The sequence below is a fragment of the Ailuropoda melanoleuca genome, chromosome 9 (assembly GCF_002007445.2).
Source record: "Ailuropoda melanoleuca isolate Jingjing chromosome 9, ASM200744v2, whole genome shotgun sequence".
Lineage (NCBI taxonomy): Eukaryota > Metazoa > Chordata > Mammalia > Carnivora > Ursidae > Ailuropoda > Ailuropoda melanoleuca.
Genome location: NC_048226.1, coordinates 84,484,466 through 84,502,620, shown reverse-complemented (window position 1 = coordinate 84,502,620; position 18,155 = coordinate 84,484,466). Strand labels below are relative to the sequence as shown.

Genomic DNA, 18,155 nt, shown 5'->3' with positions numbered 1-18,155 from the left:
GTTGCGGGCATAGATATTTATAATTGTCATATCCACTTGTTGAGTACATCCTTTAAGAATAATATAGTGTCCTGTATCTCTAAGTACAGTCTTTAGTTTAAAATCTAATCTGTCTGATATGAGAAATGCTATCCCAGCTTTCTTCTGAGGTCCATTGGCATGAAAAATGGTTTTCCATCCCTTCACTTTCAGTCTGGATGTATCTTTAGGTTCAAGATGAGTCTCTTGTGGACAGCAAATGGATGGGTCATGTCTTATTATCCAATCTGCAACCCTGTGACGTTTTATGGGAGCATTTAGGCCCTTCACATTGAGAGTGATTATTGAGAGAGGTGAATTTAATGATGTCATGTTGCCTGTGAAATCTTTGTTTTTATAGATTGTAAATTTCTGTTCTGTATCACTCTTGGGGCCTTTTTACTTTTATAGAACCCCCCCTTAATATCTCCTGTAGGGCTGGTTTTATGGTTACGAATTCAGTCAGTTTCTGCCGATCCTGGAAGGTCCTTATCTCTCCATCAATTCGGAATGACAGCCTTGCTGGATAAAGAATCCTTGGCTGCATGTTCTTCTTGGATAGAGCTTTGAAAATACCCTGCCAACCCTTCCTATCTTGCCAGGTCTGTGTAGACAGGTCTGACGTTATTCTGATATTTTTACCTCTGTACGTAAGGAATCTGTTCACCCTGGCCGCTTTCAATACTGTATCCTTGGATCTAATATTTGTGAATTGCACTGTGACGTGACGTCGAGTAGGTTTGCTGTGATTCACCTTGGGAGGGGTCCTCTCTGCCTCTTGGACACAAATGCTTGTTTCCTTTGCCAGATTAGGGAAGTTTTCAGCTACAATTTGTTCAAATATCTCTTCTAGACCTCTCTCTTTCTCCACCCCCTCGGGGATGCTGATGATTCTGACATTGGAACGTTTCATTGAGTCAGTAATCTCCCGTAATCTACATTCTTGAGATTGGATTTTTTTTGAGCCAAGTTTGTGTTTTAACTTTCTCTTCTACCATCCCATCCTCCAATTCACTAATTCGTTCTGCCTCATTTACCCTGGCCGCCAGAGCATCTAGTTTAGACTGCGTTTGATTCATAGCATTTTAATTTCTGCCAGATTTCGCTCTCATTTCCACCCTTAGAGATTCTATATTCTTGTTAATATTTTTGTTAATATTTTTTTCAAGTATACACATCATCTTGACCACTGTTACTCTGAACTCCATTTCTGATAATTTGGTTATATCCATATACATCAGTTCTGTGGCAGAGGCCACAGTCTCTGTCTCCTTTCTTTGCTGAGGGTTTCTCCTCCTCATCATTCTGATGAGGAGAGGTTGCGGGGATGCCCAGAGCCCAAATTACTGACCGGGACCCAGGCAGTGTGCACTTGTTTTATAGAGACCTTAGGGATGTGGGCTTCTTGATTTTTCAGTCTGCCTTCTGAGGGAGGGGCCTGCCGCGCCGATACTCCGGCAACCCTGTTGGGGTAGAGTCGCCCTGTCCCCTGCGAGGGGGTATGGGGGTGGGCACAATGTGAGCTGGTATTTCCAGGCTTTTGTTCTCTGGCGGCTTTCCCTGGCGGTTTTCTGTGACTCTTCTTATAGTCAGAGCAGCAGTGGCCAAATCCTAGCCTCTGTCTCAGAACAGAGATCGCAATCCGCTCTCCACTGAGCTCTCTTGGCCACTTTAACTCTGTTTCTGTCGGTGCTGCCAAAAACCCTGCAGTGTCCCAGGTTGTGCGCCCCACAGCCGATGTTCCAGCCCTCACTTCCAGGGCCGGCGCGTCTCTGTCCTTTGTGTTTCTAACACCGCCAGCCGACCCCGGTTCCTGTGCATGCTCCCGACCTCCTGGTTTCAGTCCGGTTCCAGTGAGCGCTCTGGAGCTCCAGTTTTCAGTCTGGTTGTGCGAGTGCTCCCGAGCTCTCCGTTTCAGTCTAGTTCGAGTGTGCCCTCCGGAGCTCCGGTTTTCGGGTTTCAGGTTGCACGCACATTCCCAGGCTCACAGTCTCTGTCTCAGTCTGCTTTCTCGAGGGTCTTGGTCCGGGAGTCCAGCCGCTTCCCCAGTGCAGGTGGCTACTGCTTCCCAGTGCCCGAGCGTGGCGGCTCCCTCCCCCTTCCGTTTATCTTCCGATATCTGTGCATGGATTCATGGTTCCCCACTTCTTACCTCAATATTCAGCGCTGGAGGTGTTCGTTTGTAGAGATCCAGATGTATCTCCTGCGTCTTAGGCTGATTCCATGGGTTTTCAGGATGGTCTGGTATATATCCAGCTTAACTCGGGACCAGCTGAAAAGGGGTCCCCTATTCCTCTGCCATCTTTTCTCCTGGTCTAAACAGCTTAATTTCTGTCAGATCATAGGGCTTGTGAATCCATTGAAATTTTTGCCAGATTGATAAAGAATAATTATTCTTCAATTCTACATACATTCTTTTCACTTCTGTCAGGAAAGTGTAGTGGCTTTGGCATTCCAAAATTAATGAAGGATATGATAATCATAACACCATGGCATTGGCGAGTAGACTATGTATGACATTGCATCTATTATTTAATAGGTTTCATCATGATGGGTAGAGTAATAGTTACTTGCCTAAAAAATAGTCTCATAGATTACATAAAATTATATAATACTTAACAAATGCTACCAAATATTTAAGAAAATACTTCGTGAAATGTTTGACTTATTATTAAAACAGGCTGGTTTTTTTTGTTTTTTCCAGGAGAAATCTAAATTATTTTTCCAATGCTTACGCTGCTGCAGTTAGTGCTGTGGATCCTGATGCAGGAAATGGAGAACTTTGCATTAAGGTTCCATCAGAGTTGTGGAAACACGTTGATGGTAAAGAACCAAAAATATATTGACTGGACAGTAAAATCATGTTAGACTCAGTGACTGAACACTTTTACATGAAAATTAATGATGTCATAATTGTAAATTAATAAGTTGAAATATACAGAAGTTGGAAGCTCTTTTTTTTCTTAAGGATCACTGGTTAATAGGAAAATAGCAGTTAAGAGCTGTGACAAAACAACTCATTCACTGTTGTTTTTAAAGTGAGAGTTATAAAAAAAAAATTGGATCGTTGGAATAATTTTGTCAAGAGTTAAGAACCCATGCAGTGTCAAAGCAGTTTAGAATTATAGCATTTCATAGCAAGAAGAATCCTAAAAAAAAATCACCTGTTTCAATTCCTTCCTTTTACAGAAGAGTAATCTGAAGTCCAGACACTGAGTGACCTATTGAAGGTCACTAATTAGTAGTTGAGTCAGTGCTAGAACATAGGGTTCTGTGTTCTGCACTTTTGAGCACACTCTGTCCTATTATTGCTAAATTTTCATTTTCTCTTGTATAAATTCACAGCCATTATAATTACTATATATAACTTGTCTACCTTTATTTAGCCTATAACGAAGATAAAGAAGTAAGAAACTTTTTGTTTTGCTTTTGCTTTTTTTTTTTAATAGTTTATGTGTTTGGGGGGGATTTTTCTTGAGAAGAGTTGCCCAATTTAGGGGACAGGCATAGAAGGCTATCATTTCATGTTCAGGGATTGGAGACAGTTCATATGGTTGTAGTGTTTTGAGGGAAATGAAAAGAAACTTCTTTTAATCTTATGAAATCAACATGTATTTGTTATGTAGAAATCAAAGATAATATAATAAATAATGCATTATGTAAATTCTCAGCTTTTCCCCCTCACCCCTCACTCCTATTCCCCAAAGTCAACTAGGGTTAACAATCTGGGGGTCTTTTTAAGTCCTTATTTTTCAGGTTTTGCATTGAATCTAGTTTTGAACTTTTTTCTTTATGCAGTGTATCATTGTCAGAAATGTTGGGAGGAGGATATGGCATGACCTGAGCCATATTTTGGGACAACACAGCTAGCAGTGACTAGAGTTGAGTGGAAGTAAGGACATCAAGGGAGGCAGGCTATTGAGTTTAGTATAGATAGAGAGAAGGTGAGAGTCTAAACAAGGGTAAGTAGTGTAGTTTTTCATTTAAAATTGAACTTTGATTCCCATTTTATGTTTAGTGTAAGTCTTTGCCCTTATTATATAGATCACTGTTACTTAATTATATATTTGTATGTCAATGGATGTATATATTTATTTGTTGCAGAATTAAAGGTCCTAAAGATACACATCAATTTTTCTTTGGATCAGCCAAAAGGAGGTCTTCATTTTGTGGTACCCAGTGTTGAGGGAAGTATGGCAGAGAGAGGTGCTCATGTTTTCTCTTGTGGGTATCAAAATTCTACAAGGTAGATTATTCTTATATATTTCAATTAATTTCATTTTTCAGTTGCATTTTTCTGTGTATATGCAATACATGTGTTTAGTGTAAAATGAGAAGTGTGAGCTTGATCCTCAAATTTACCTCTTCTGAATCTTGTTCCACTAGTCATTCCTTCTCAGTCCTGTCTTGCCTTTTCTCTTTCCTTCTCAAAAAAGAGACTTCTAAAATCATCTTAATTCTTTATTTTTTAACTTTATGCTGAAGTAAAATAGCATACAGAAAATTACACAAATTGTAAGTAAAAGTTCAGTGAATTTTCACAAGTGAACAAACCTATGTAATTCCACCCACATCAAGAAAAAGTTCATCACCAGCATTGTAGAATCCCCCCTCGTACCCATTTCCATTCACTATTTGCTCACCTAATGTCCTCCTTCCCAAGGTTAACCGCTATTCTGATTTCTAAAATACTGCAGCTTAATTACACCTGCTTTTGAACTTTATGTAAATGGAAGTTATGCATATAGCTCTTTATGTCCGGCTTTTTTTGTTCAACACTATGGTAGTGAGATTTACCTTCATTGTTGTATATAATTGTAGTTCATTCCCAGGCTCAATAGCTCACTATATGTTATTGAAATATTATAGTATGCATAGTCTCTTCAGATTGTTATTAATAATCCTCAGATTATTAACTCCTTCAAGTCAAGGATGATGTCTTACACTTCTTTGTGTTGCAGTATCAGGTACATACCCTGGCAGGTAGTAAAACCTGACCTTGATAGAAGGTGGTATAGAAATTTTATGTCTGGCTTTACTACCACTATTTGAATTAATACAGTGCACCATGTTCTCCAAAACAATTCTCTGACTTACGGATCAGATTCTGAATATTGTTTTTTTTAAACTTAATTAGTTTAAAAACTTTTAACCAGAACTTTTTTAGTTTCTGGAAATGAATACTACATAGAAACTGACCATTGTGAATGTGCAAGTGAAAATAACTTTTAAGTTAAAAATTCATAGCTAAGAATTGCTTAACTCTTTTTTAAGGTTTTGAACTGACGGTATCATATGATATATTTTCTTGATATTGCCAAATAATATTTGGCAAAAACTTTCTATCTTTAATCAGATTCTTTCAAGTTATACAGTAAAAAGTTTCGATAGGCAAATAGCTGAAGTTTCTTTTTGCATGTATTCTATAAATGTTAGAATAACTTATAAGTGGGAGAAACAATGTAGGTTACACGTTCACTGTTTTTTTATGCTGTTGATTTTTTTTCTAGATTTTGGTTCCCATGTGTTGATTCGTACTCTGAATTATGTACATGGAAATTAGAATTTACAGTAGATGCCGCAATGGTGGCTGTTTCCAATGGAGATTTGGTGGAGACAGTGTATACCCATGATATGAGGAAGAAGACCTTCCATTACATGCTTACCATCCCAACAGCTGCATCAAATATCTCTTTGGCCATTGGACCTTTTGAAATACTTGTAGATCCATATATGCACGAGGTAAGTCATAGCTCCTTGTTCCAGCCTTTCACCCCTGATAAAAGGAAGGATAGTAATGAAATACTGAGTTTTTCCTAACTCTTCTTTCAGTTATCCAGAATATCACTAGAGAGGAAAGGATTCTTTATCTGATGTATTTAATGATGTGAATTCATGAATGAATTTCTTTCAAAATGTTACATTAAAGTTTTAGATTTTTTTTTACAACAGAGAGCTTGGAGTTCCAAAGGAGTTTCAAGTGTACCTTGATTAGAATATGAGTTGATTTATGTAACTACTCTGTATTAGTGCCATCTTTTTGTTTGACATATGTTTATGAATGTTACAATCCCATCTCTGGAATCTGAAATATTACAATTTCAAAATTAAAGAACGAGATTTGTCCTCACTTCAGCATATACAGAGAAAGAAAGATAAGGCTGAAGCCGAGTTTAGAATTCTAGTCAGCACACTTGTGAAGGCTTCTTGCGGTTTTCTTCTGTCGCATATTTGCTATAAATCGTATGTTGATTGGCAGACCAATTAATGCTTTTAGGCCTCCCTAAGGATGAGACTTCTGGTGTTTAGGAAGTGATGTTTTGGTTATTGACCTCTCTACTTTTGTACCTGTTTAAAGTAACATTTGAATGAATCTCTTTTTATTTACTCTTGGTCCCTAACATTTTCAATTTTAGATTTTTATTTCTTAGTATAAAACTAAGATATACATGTGACCATGTACGTCTCAGTGGTGTTTCTTTCTGTTATGCGAGCAAAAATTGAGAGCAGTTAGGTTTAGACTGTCAGGAAGCTCCTCAGTCTGTTCTTGCATTTGCTTTCCTGAAATTCACAAGGTTTATAAAGTCACTCGTGGAAAATATTCAAGATATTTTATGAATGGTTTTGCTTTTGCTGGCTTGACAATGACTCTTAAAAGTATATTCGCTGATAAGATTGGCAGAGAATTTTATTATCTTTGGTAAGTGGTTAGCTGTAAAATCAGCATTTGATTAGTACCTACTTTGTATTTTGGAAGAATTTTTTTCCCCACTCCAAGCCATTAGATGGGAGAAAGGTAAATGATAGTTAAGAAGTATTTTTCTTGAATACTTATAGCCTACTTTGTCTTTCTCTGTCTCAGATAAATAGTTTTTATTGCATTATCAGATTTGCTATCATGTAAGTTTTTCTAAAAGTGAATCTTTTTTTGATGAATAGTATTTTGGGTTTTGTTTGTGTACCAAGAAAAGTGCTAATTATGATGCACTTTGGGCCCTTGACCATTAATCATACATAGATCCTCATCACTCATGTATGTTAGTCTCTAATCTGTTCCAACACTGTTAGAAGAATAATTTTTATCATACATTAAAAACTTTCCTTGCCTCCACAGTCCTGCAACAATCAGAACTCTTTAGTATGACTTTCAGGATCTTCTAGAATTTGGCCCTAATTTTCCTTTCCACCTTTTTTCTCCATTACTTTCCTGTTTCTTATATTTGATATAGTTACTTAGATTTTCCTGACCATACTGTATTTCTGTCTTTGACTTTGTTTGGGATGTCCTCTTTACCTCTTCATTCCTATCAAACTTTTGTCCAATTCAAAAAGATTAGCCCGGATTTAATCTCCAACATGAAACCTTACTAGGTTCTTCTAAACAGAGTGATTTCTGTCATTGTTGATGCCATTCATTTGGCACAGAGTCATAATATGGGATGAGATGGTATGTTATATTTGAGTGGCCATGTCCAAGGTGGGATGCATAGGACTATGACAAGTACAGTGTTCTCTAGGTGAGATATTTGTGAATCAAAGGTGGATTTGCAATAAGCCTTGGAAATTTAAATCTTTCTTGTTTTATGTACTTATGCAGAAGGCATTTTAATTTGGAACAAAGTTGTATTTTCATTGGATCTAAACTTTTCACAGATTTACAATCCATCATGAATTTAATTTCCAAGTACAGTGAATATTTTGTAAACATGGTCAGTAAAAGTAATCACTAATTTCACACTAGCATTTTCCCTCATTGCCATGAATTTGTTAAAAGGATTTATATGAAGTTTTCCTTATAATTGAGACATTTAGGAAATTTAAAATACTAAAGGTAACATTTAGTAACATGATCTTCTTCCCTGCTTTTTATTCTCAGGTTACTCATTTTTGTTTACCTCAACTTCTTCCATTGCTTAAACATACTACATCCTATCTTCATGAAGTTTTTGAATTTTATGAAGAAATTCTTACTTGTCGATACCCATACTCCTGTTTTAAGACTGTATTCATTGATGAGGCTTATGTTGAAGTGGCTGCTTATGCTTCCATGAGTATTTTTAGGTTGGTATTTAAGATTTGAAATGCCCAAATGAAGGTAATGATATGAGGTTATTTTGTGATCAATTTTAAGATATGTTTTAAACTTTTTTCCTTTAATTTAAATATAGTTGATTTTATAGAACATCTAATGTTTTTAAAATACAAAATGTAGAAAAGAGTAAAAAATAAAATTTCCAAGTGACCCAAAACACTTCTATTACTTTTTTCCAGATATAACTGATAGTGATGTTTTACAGATTTTTTTTAGTCTCTTTCCCTTATGCATTTAAAAAAATCGTACAAGTTATATAATAGATGTCTAATGCATTTTTTTCGTAGCATCATTTAAAAATTTACCGATGTTGTCAGAAATTTCTTTGCCAGTTATAAAAGAAAACTTCATTTTTTCCCTTTCTCTTCCTGCTAAGTACCGTCTTTATTTCCTTGGAAAGTTCAAGATTTATAAATTTTATGCCTTAGCTTCAATCATTTTATCCTATCTGGGCCTAAATTTTCTCATCTGTAAAAGGGGAATAATAATATTGTCCTTGTAGTCTCCAGAATATGTTAGAAAGATCTCATGGGTTGGTGTATTTGAAAGTAAACAATGGAGGACAAAAAATTCGTAGGGGCTCCTGCCTGGCTCAGTTGATAGAGCATGTGACTCTTGAGGTTGTGAGTTTAAGCCCTACATTGGGTGTAGAGCTTACTTAAAAAAAAAAAAAAAATTGGGGGGGGCGCCTGGGTGGCTCAGTTAAGCGTCTGTCTTTGACTCAGGTCGTGATCCCAGGGTCCTGGAATTGAGCCCCACATCGGGCTCCCTGCTCAGCCGGGGAGTCTGCTTTTTCTTCAGTCTCTGCCCCTGCTTGTGCTCTCTCTCTCATTTACTCTCTTTCTCAAATAAATAAATAAAATCTTTTAAAAAAATTAATATTATTGGGAAAAGGTTTTTTAAATTAGAAGAGCCCTTCATAGGAGGATCAGTTTCTGATGAACATATCTGTTTCAGGCTAGTGATAATTTCCTTTTCCCCCATGAAAAGATACTTATATTTTTCACGGAAATCAATGGGAAACATTACAGTCCTTGCTTTAGGCAAAAGTTAGTTAAGATTACGGATTTCACCTAAATTTTGAAAAGATGTGAAAGCTTTTGGAAGAATGTTCTGTTTCTATTCTTTTATGTTGAACTTGAATTCCCTTATTTTTAAAAGTGATTATTTTATTTTGATTGAATCATTGTTTATTTCTTGGTTATAATTAGCTATCTCTTAAATTCCAGCACAAATCTGTTACATAGTGCCATGATTATAGATGAGACACCTCTGACTAGAAGGTGTTTAGCCCAGTCCTTGGCACAGCAGTTTTTTGGATGTTTCATATCCAGAATGTCTTGGTGAGTAATTTCATAGTTTATAACCACTGAGATAAAGAATTGGGAAAGTTTGTTTTTGTTTTCTTTTCCTGTATTTTCTTTTCTCTTTGTATATTTAGAGAAAAATAATAAGTTTCATCCCAAATTTTTGTCTATCAATTCACTGTAGTTCTATAACTTTTAAAAGAATTTTGTTAGCAGCAATTTCTTAGAAAACTGAATGAATACTGTAGGTACAAGGCCTTGAATGTGCAAAAAACTGTAGTTAGAATTCTAATGTCAATGTTCAATGTAACTAGTAATGTTCAAGATCATGTATAAGGCAAAATAACAGTCTTCTACAATAGTAATAGTGATTTAGGGATTTTCCTTTTTGTGTTTAACTTTGTACTAATATACTTGAAAGAAGTAAGAGATAAGAACACTTAATTTTTTTTATTAACTTGAGATGAATTTGAAGAAATACATGAAACACCCTTAAGATTATAATTTATTTTTGTGACCATTCTGTGCTATATGTAGTACACGAATATTGGTTGGTTTCTTTTTCTTTTTTGTTGGCAGAGGGTAAGTCCCTCTTGATTCGTAATTTTTCCACAATCATATAGTTTCACTGAAGAATAGTGCCTGGACCACTGTAGGCAAAATGTTTGAATAAATAAATGAATGAATGGATAAGTATATGAATGAATAGATGAATGAATGGTGTTAATTCCCTTTCCTTTTGAAAAACCAAAAATAAGTAATTAAACTTTAGATCTTGGAATCCCATTGATAATTATGCATGGGATTGGCAAATATGAACTTTAAAAATTGAGCAGTACAGTCTTGGCTTTGGGCAAGTATTTCCTTGGAGGCAGATAATATGGACAGAGTTGGCCAGAAGGGAAGCAGCGCAAACATAGGGACATTACTTGAAATAAGTGGAAAGCAGATGTGAGGAAGGTGTAATGAATGGGTAAGTAGAACGCATTGGGAGGAAGTGGTTAAACCAAATATTTTGTTAATACTTTATAAAAAATTATTTTCATTTTTTAAATTATGCATAAAAGTACACACTATAATGTGTTCTGTTATCCTCTTTGGCCTTATCTGAAAATTTTTATGATGAAGAGAATTTTTATGATTAAAAGAATATATTTTGACTTTTTGTGTAGGTCTGATGAATGGGTACTGAAGGGAATTTCTGGCTATATTTATGGACTTTGGATGAAAAAAACTTTTGGTGTTAATGAATACCGCCATTGGATTAAAGAGGTAAAAACAGCCAGATCCATTACCCATTTAGAAATCAACAAGACATGTTAGTCTTCCTGATTCACAAGTCACTTGTTCTTTCCTTTTCATAATTGTAAAATACCATCATTTGTAAGTGCCTAATTTTTCGCAGTAAGATGAAAATCACTTTACTGAGAAAGACTAATGGTCTGTTTTATCTAGTTCCATTGTCAGTGTTAACTTCCAAAGACTTTTTTGCTAATAAGCAAGAGAGTATTTAAGCTCCTTCAACATCAGATTAGTTGTTAGATATATCCAAGCTCCTTATAGTAGTCATTCATAATATAACTCTGTGCTTCCTAAATTTGTTTAGACTTAGAGCCCAGCTTCTGGAGTCAGATTGCTTTTCAGTCTGCCTCATACATTTACAAGCTTTGTGACTTTGGCTAATCTTTCTAAGTCTCATCTTTATAAGGAGAGTAGATGGGGATTATGAGACATCATACATGTAATGTGCATAGTGCCTTGTACCTAGTAAGTGCTTCTTATATGCTGGCTAGTCCTTCAGTGCATTTATGTTCTCTGTCATTGTCACGTCTTTTTCCTATTATTTAAGGATTTGTCCAAAAAGAAGAAAATCAACTGTATTTTGCCTAGCCCTTTCTGTTCACGTACATATACATTTTACTCATCTCGTGCTTAACTCCTTCCTTCTCAAGTGGAAAAATTTTGACCTTTAATATCTTTATGAAATAGACCCCTTCATCTTCCCCGTTTCTCATTTTACGTATCTTCATCATCCAAACCTAAACTCAGGTGAGCCAAAAGATAATTGTAAAGGATTTCAAACATTTGGAACCATATAAGAATTTATACATCTAAACTGGAAGAGTCCATTCTTCATTTCAAAAACTATTAATGAAGAGAAAAAATAACATATAGCACTTACAATGTTTCAGGAACTACTATAAACATTTTACAGATATTAACTATATTAATCTTCCTAACTACCCTGTTATTACCCCTCATTTTACAGATGAGGAAACTGAGGCACAGAGAGGTTTAATTATTTGGCCAAAGTTACACAGCTAGTAAATAGTAGAGCCAGGATTCAAACCTGGTTTTTAACTACTTCACTATGATTTTTACCACTTCTGTATATTGCTTATATATTATTTAAACTGAGTTTCTAACACAGTTCTGTTGTCTTTTTTCACTTTTTTTTTTCACTTTGATCTATATCATATTAGAGAATACTGAGGAAGCGTTAAAATCGTAGATTCCTGACATTATCTCCATTTCTTTTTACTTGCCTCAGTCCTCCACCAGAAACAAAATACAGAGAAGGAACAAATGAACTTGGAACACAGGTCAGAGAAGGCTGGGAAGAGCCATTAGGAAAAATTGGCAGGCTGCTGGCCAGCCCTGAAATCACAAAGGAGAGAAGGCTTTTTGGCTCTATTATTGAGCCAGCTGTGTAGTCTGCTTCGTTTATAAGAACATAAACTACTTTATTAATATATTTAATTTATTTTAAGAAATTTACATTTTGATTCCAGGAAATGAGAAATCACGGTTCAGTTCTAAAATTTGATACGTAAAGAAATTTTCACTGACTCCTATTTTTATCTTTTTTAGGAGCTAGACAAAATAGTGACATATGAATTAAAGACTGGTGGAGTTTTACTGCATCCCATGTTTGGTGGAGGAAAAGAGAAGGATAAGTATGTTCGTTATTCAGAGGTGGTATTATAAACCTTGTATTACGGGTTCAGTCTTTCAGGATTACTTGGGGTGTGTACTGAGGCCCACACAGGCCAAAATAATAGATGTAATAATATTGAAGCCACAAATACTGGTAATACTCTCGTTACTCCTTTCCCTGCTTTACTGTTTTTACTGCATGTGATAGCTACAAATGGATTTAAACATAAAGAAAGACTCTCAAAAAATATAAGGCTTTACTCTTTTCCATGTTAATTTCCAGATGCTAGTATATTGTACTGTTCTTAGGAAAGTTTAAAAATAATGGAAACAAGTATTTTGCTTATGGACCACCAATTATTTTTTTAAGTCTAAGTAGATAATTTCAACTTCAGGACATCCTACCTATACCTGTTTATCTGAATGGCCACCTACCTAAACACTTACTTACTCTTTGGCTTTTTCCCTTCTTTCCTTCTACTTCCCTCTCTCTCTACCTTCCATCTCTTCTTTCTTTCCCTTTCTTTCTGTTGTGTAGCAAGTCCCTGTAAAGGAGACAACCACTTAGAGCAAAACAATGATATTAGTAGGCAGTGTTGTTTATTCTAGTGTCCATGGATTCCCTAAAGGAATATGGATTGAAATGGATGAGAAAGTTTTTCTGTATTTTCACTAATTGTCAGCTGACATTTTATATTTTCCTTAACTATGAATGTAGGCAACAGACAATGTTGTGACTTTGTCAACAGTAGAAATCATAGATCTTTTCCTGTCACATTAAAATTGTTAGCAGATATTTTGAAACACTCTGCACTTATCACCACCTCAGTATTACTATAATAGACCACTGTCAGATCTTGTTATTTAATGCATTAATGAACTAGCACATATATTGGTATATCATAATTTTAAAATATTTTTATAACTGCATTTCATTATAATTGGTTTTCTCTGTAATTCTATATATTTTATTTTGTGCATATGAAAGAAAGCAGTTTCTCAAAAGAGTACCCATAGGATTAACCAGGCTGCCCAAGTGTCTGAAAGCACCACAGAGGTTAAGAAATTTGAAGTTGTTTAACCAGTAGCCTTTTCTTTGTTGTAGCATAGAAATTTGGAGTTAGACAAACTTGGATTTTTGTTATTATTTTTGTGATCTGAGAAAATCACATAACCTTTCTGTGTAGGTGTTTTAATGTGTAAAATGACAGTGATAGTCCTTAACCAGGTTGGTTGTGAGGATTTCTTGAGATCAAGTTTCATAAATACTAGTTCCTTTCATTTTCTTCTCCTTACTGCCTGCATATAATTAGAGCATTACCATGGTGTGTAAATATTATTTACACTAAATGCTTTTACTTTGGTTCTGCCCATTTATTTTGCTCTTGTATGTTTAATTTTTAAAGACAAAAAAAGGTCTAGAAACAATATACCTCCTTTCCACCAATTCCTCTTGGAGATAGCCATGACCTTTTTTTTTTTTTTTTTTTTTGGTGCCTTTATTTATGTATGGCATTACCAAATGTAGTTCAGTCATATACATATTACTGTGTAACTGTCAAATTGACAAATACTTTAAATTTTGATATGCCATATTTTTAAGGAAGTGTGAGGACTACCTTTACACATTAATTGTGAGAGTGTAATTTGTTACAGTGATTTTGAAGGGTAATTTGTTGGTACCAATCAAACGTTTAAAATAGATGATTTTCAGATTCAGTAGTTGTATTTCTAGCCATGTTGTTATATAGAAATTCTACTTCTAGACATTTGCCATACGGAAATACGTGCACATGTGTAAAAAGACATTCACTACAGCATTATTAAAATAGTGAAAAATTTTAAGCTTCTTTAATGTTCATATATGTCATAAATTTTTTTTACTAGACTGTACCTTTCTTTTAATTTACTGATGATCTCTTTCATCATTTCAGAATTTAAAATTTTTTCATAGTCGGTCTGGTCTTTGTCCCCTGGATTTTATTTATTTTTTTATTTTAGGAAGATTTTTCCCACCCTAGAATTAGGAAAAGAAATTTTTTTCCTTCTTTTCTTCTAGTACTTTTATAATTGTTCTTGATATGTAATGCACCTGGAATGTTTTTTTGTGTGTGTATGGTTTAACCTTGGGATATTGGTTAGAATTACAGTAATTATAATGATGAATTTGGAGAGCACTAAAATATTGGCATTGTACCTATCTAGGAGCTTGGCATGTGTTTTTATTAAAATCTTTCTTTATGTTTTTTCATGAAACTTCATAATTTTCTTTCAGTTAAATTTATTTTTAGAAGTTTCCTAGCTTAGAATTTCCTGGGGCACCTGGGTGGCGGAGTCGTTAAGCGTCTGCCTTCGGCTCAGGGCATGATCCCAGCGTTCCGGGATCGAGTCCCACATCAGGCTCCTCTGCTAGGAGCCTGCTTCTTCCTCTCCCATTCCCCCTGCTTGTGTTCCCTCTCTCAATGGCTGTCTCTCTCTGTCAAATAAATAAATAAATAAATCTTTAAAAAAAAAACCAAAAGAATTTCCTAAGAAATTACTGAGTTGTATTATCATGATGTGGCCATGAAACTTACTGTTTACTTAATCCCAGTTTGTTTTATTAAGTATAGCTGTTTATGTTTTTAGTCCGGCATCTCATCTACACTTTTCAATAAAGCATCCGCATACGCTTTCTTGGGAATACTACACTATGTTTCAGTGTAAAGCTCACCTTGTGATGAGATTGATCGAAAATAGGATCAGTATGGAATTCATGCTACAAGTAAGTATTAAAATTAAGGACTTAACAGTTGTAAAGAAAGATATGTTCTGTATATATAAGCTGAATGCTATTCTGTAGAATAGGAGTCAGGGCAGCTGGGGTTATAGCAGGAATTCTGTTACTAATGAGCTGTTTCCTCACTAAGTAACCTGTGCTTTTTGTTTGTGTTTCCTCAGATGTAGAATGGGTATCAGTACTTTACCCATTTAATGTTGGATTGTCATGGATATAAAATTAGAATGTGGGGATGAAAGTAAAACCTAGTTGTACATATGATTTTGTATTCAGCATTATTTAAATATTAAGGATGAACTGCCACTTAGAGTGTTTTCAATAGGAAAAAAAAAAAACCTATCTGAAAGATGTTTATTTTTGCTACTATTAAATTCTGCCATATATTTTGAGCAAGTTTTGGTGTAAATAGTTGAAATATAGTGATGGAGGTAGTAGAAACAAGATGTATTGTAAATGTTCAGCTATTTTTTCCCCCACTGTTAACATTCTTACAGGTGAGTGAAAAATAACTTTTTAGTGATTTTTTAAAAGTATTTTATGTTTGCCTTAAAATTAAGTTTCTTTAATCTTTCTGTCCTTTACCTTTAGAGTGGAGAAATACTAATGAGAGATGGTCCATAAAGAAACTTTTTAGAGCTGTATAAGTCTTCATGAGTGTTCTCAACTTGCTAAATGTTTAGTTTCTTTGTAAAGCTCATGATACTATAAATTATAGGTATTATATATTATTGTTATTATAATCCTTAAAAACAGTGTTTTTGTTTTTTTAATTGTTTGGCCAGGACATTATTAAACTTGAATTATGTTTTGAAGAAGAGTAGTTTTATAGTCCAGCTGTTTAAATCTTTGCATACTTTTATTGCTAATAGTCCTTCACTAGATCCACCTATATAGTAAGATGTGAAATTATTATCTTTGCAATTGACTGTAGTAAAGTCATAATGCAAAGTGGGTATAGTACAGAATTGAAAACAATGTATATTATGTTATACAAAGTTACTAAATGACACTTTCATTATTACAGGTTTTCAATAAACTGTTAAGTTTGGCTAGTACTGCTTCATCACAGAAGTTCCAGTCACATATGTGGAGTCAGATGTTGGTTTCCACATCTGGGTTTTTGAAATCCATCTCAAATGTTTCTGGCAAAGACATCCAGCCTTTAATAAAGCAGTGGGTGTATCCTTTTCGGTAGCAGCTCAACAAGGAGGAGAAGGGAATAAGGTTATATGTGTCAGGGGAAGGAGGAAAAAGAAAGATTTGGGAGACCAAAGGAGAAGGACTATTTAAGTCGCTAAATAATAGTAGGAATAACTAGGAACCATAAATCATTCCTGCTACGGTACCTATTAATCTTTTGAGATGCACACACATATGTTTATGCTTGCAAAATTTGGCATATTTTGAATTACTTTTTAGTGTGTGAGTATAGCAATAGGCTTGATGGTGGTGGAGGTAAAATAATCCACCAGACAGGCCTGCAGGATTACTTGTAAGATGCAGTAGTCTGCTGGCTTTTAGATGTGGTTAGGGGTTGGCACAACTTAAGTGGTATCTGGGAACTTTTCAATTTTTACATTTTTTCATATCAAAGCACTATTATATTAATAACCCAATAGAGTGGTTTTGCTTCTTTCAAAACACAAATTTGTTAATGTTTCAGAAATTTTATTCAAATCTGGGAAAACATTTTTCACAAAAATTTTGAATACTTTGCCACCTGGTTTACCCTGAAGTGTGCTCTCAGGCCTTGAACTGGTGAGAATGCGTTTGAAAGTTATCACCTACGATAATGAGTCATTTATTTTGTTTAGTACATATTCATTTCAATATGCAGAAATTCCTTTACAATTCTTCAGAGACCAGAGTGGAGTGGTAAAATTTTATGGAAGTTTTGCATTTAATAGAAAGCGAAATGTTTTGGAATTAGAAATAAAGCAAGATTATACATCCCCTGGAACTCAGAAATATGTGGTAAGATTTTTTTGCAAAATGGCCTTTTGTACTGCTTTCTTCCCATTTTCAAGTATAGGAAGGGTTGATGGGTGGAGAGCTGGTTAGAAGTTTCATAATGAGATTTTGTTTCCAAAGGTTGAAATTGAGAAAACACCAAGTGTCAATGATGGGTCAATGAAGAGGTTATGTTGGAGATTTCAGGGGACACAGATTATCCCAGTTCTCCCCTCCTTTGGCACCAACTACCTTTCTTTGTCTCCAGATACACATCTTCTATAGTACTATTTTATTTCTTAAAATATATACCTGTACACATAAGAATACATATGTGGGGGCGCCTGGGTGGCACAGCGGTTAAGCGTCTGCCTTCGGCTCAGGGCGTGATCCCGGCGTTATGGGATAGAGCCCCTCATCAGGCTCCTCCGCTATGAGCCTGCTTCTTCCTCTCCCACTCCCCCTGCTTGTGTTCCCTCTCTAGCTGGCTGTCTCTATCTCTGTCGAATAAATAAATAAAATCTTAAAAAAAAAATACATATGTGGTATTTTTCTAGCATTATCTTTGAACACTGTTTCTTTTTAAAGGGACCCCTTAAAGTGACAGTGCAGGAGTTAGATGGATCCTTCAATCATACGTTGCAAATTGAAGAAAACAGCCTTAAGCATGATATTCCCTGTCATTCCAAAAGCAGAAGGTAGGCATTGAATCATAACTTTAAACTGAAGTTGATAATTAAAGTCTCATAGATTAAAATGCCAAAATAGAAATCCTAATATATGCCTAAGTTTCAAGTAGAGAACATGTTATCTGGTACCTTTTTTTCTTCCTTCTATTTCAAGTTGATATTACCAAATATTCTTTATTTGCTTTCTGTTCTTGACAGCATTTTTATTCTTTGAATTAATTAATTTAAAAATTTAGGTTTGAGAATCTTTATTTTGTAGGCTCAGGGGGAGGTAGAATAGAAGTTTGATTTTTTTGCAGCCACGAAAAATTCAAGGCAAAGTGCTTAGGTTTGTTGTTATTAGTCTCATTGGATTAATATCTATAGTAAATATTGGGGAAATG

General features: G+C 34.9%; 1 protein-coding gene across 3 annotated transcripts in view; it reads left to right on the top strand.

The window, feature by feature from the left end:
* TAF2 (TATA-box binding protein associated factor 2) overlaps positions 1-18,155 on the top strand; it is a 90,976-nt gene that overhangs the window by 25,112 nt on the left and 47,709 nt on the right. For all 3 annotated transcript variants that reach the window (XM_034668556.1, XM_034668558.1, XM_034668557.1), the window contains exons 4-14: positions 2,723-2,841; positions 4,123-4,264; positions 5,529-5,760; positions 7,895-8,079; positions 9,340-9,453; positions 10,590-10,689; positions 12,289-12,374; positions 14,983-15,118; positions 16,158-16,312; positions 16,993-17,107; positions 17,672-17,781. In XM_034668556.1, the coding sequence (XP_034524447.1) occupies positions 2,723-2,841; positions 4,123-4,264; positions 5,529-5,760; positions 7,895-8,079; positions 9,340-9,453; positions 10,590-10,689; positions 12,289-12,374; positions 14,983-15,118; positions 16,158-16,312; positions 16,993-17,107; positions 17,672-17,781 (1,494 nt within the window). The remainder of the gene's footprint in view (positions 1-2,722; positions 2,842-4,122; positions 4,265-5,528; positions 5,761-7,894; positions 8,080-9,339; positions 9,454-10,589; positions 10,690-12,288; positions 12,375-14,982; positions 15,119-16,157; positions 16,313-16,992; positions 17,108-17,671; positions 17,782-18,155) is intronic.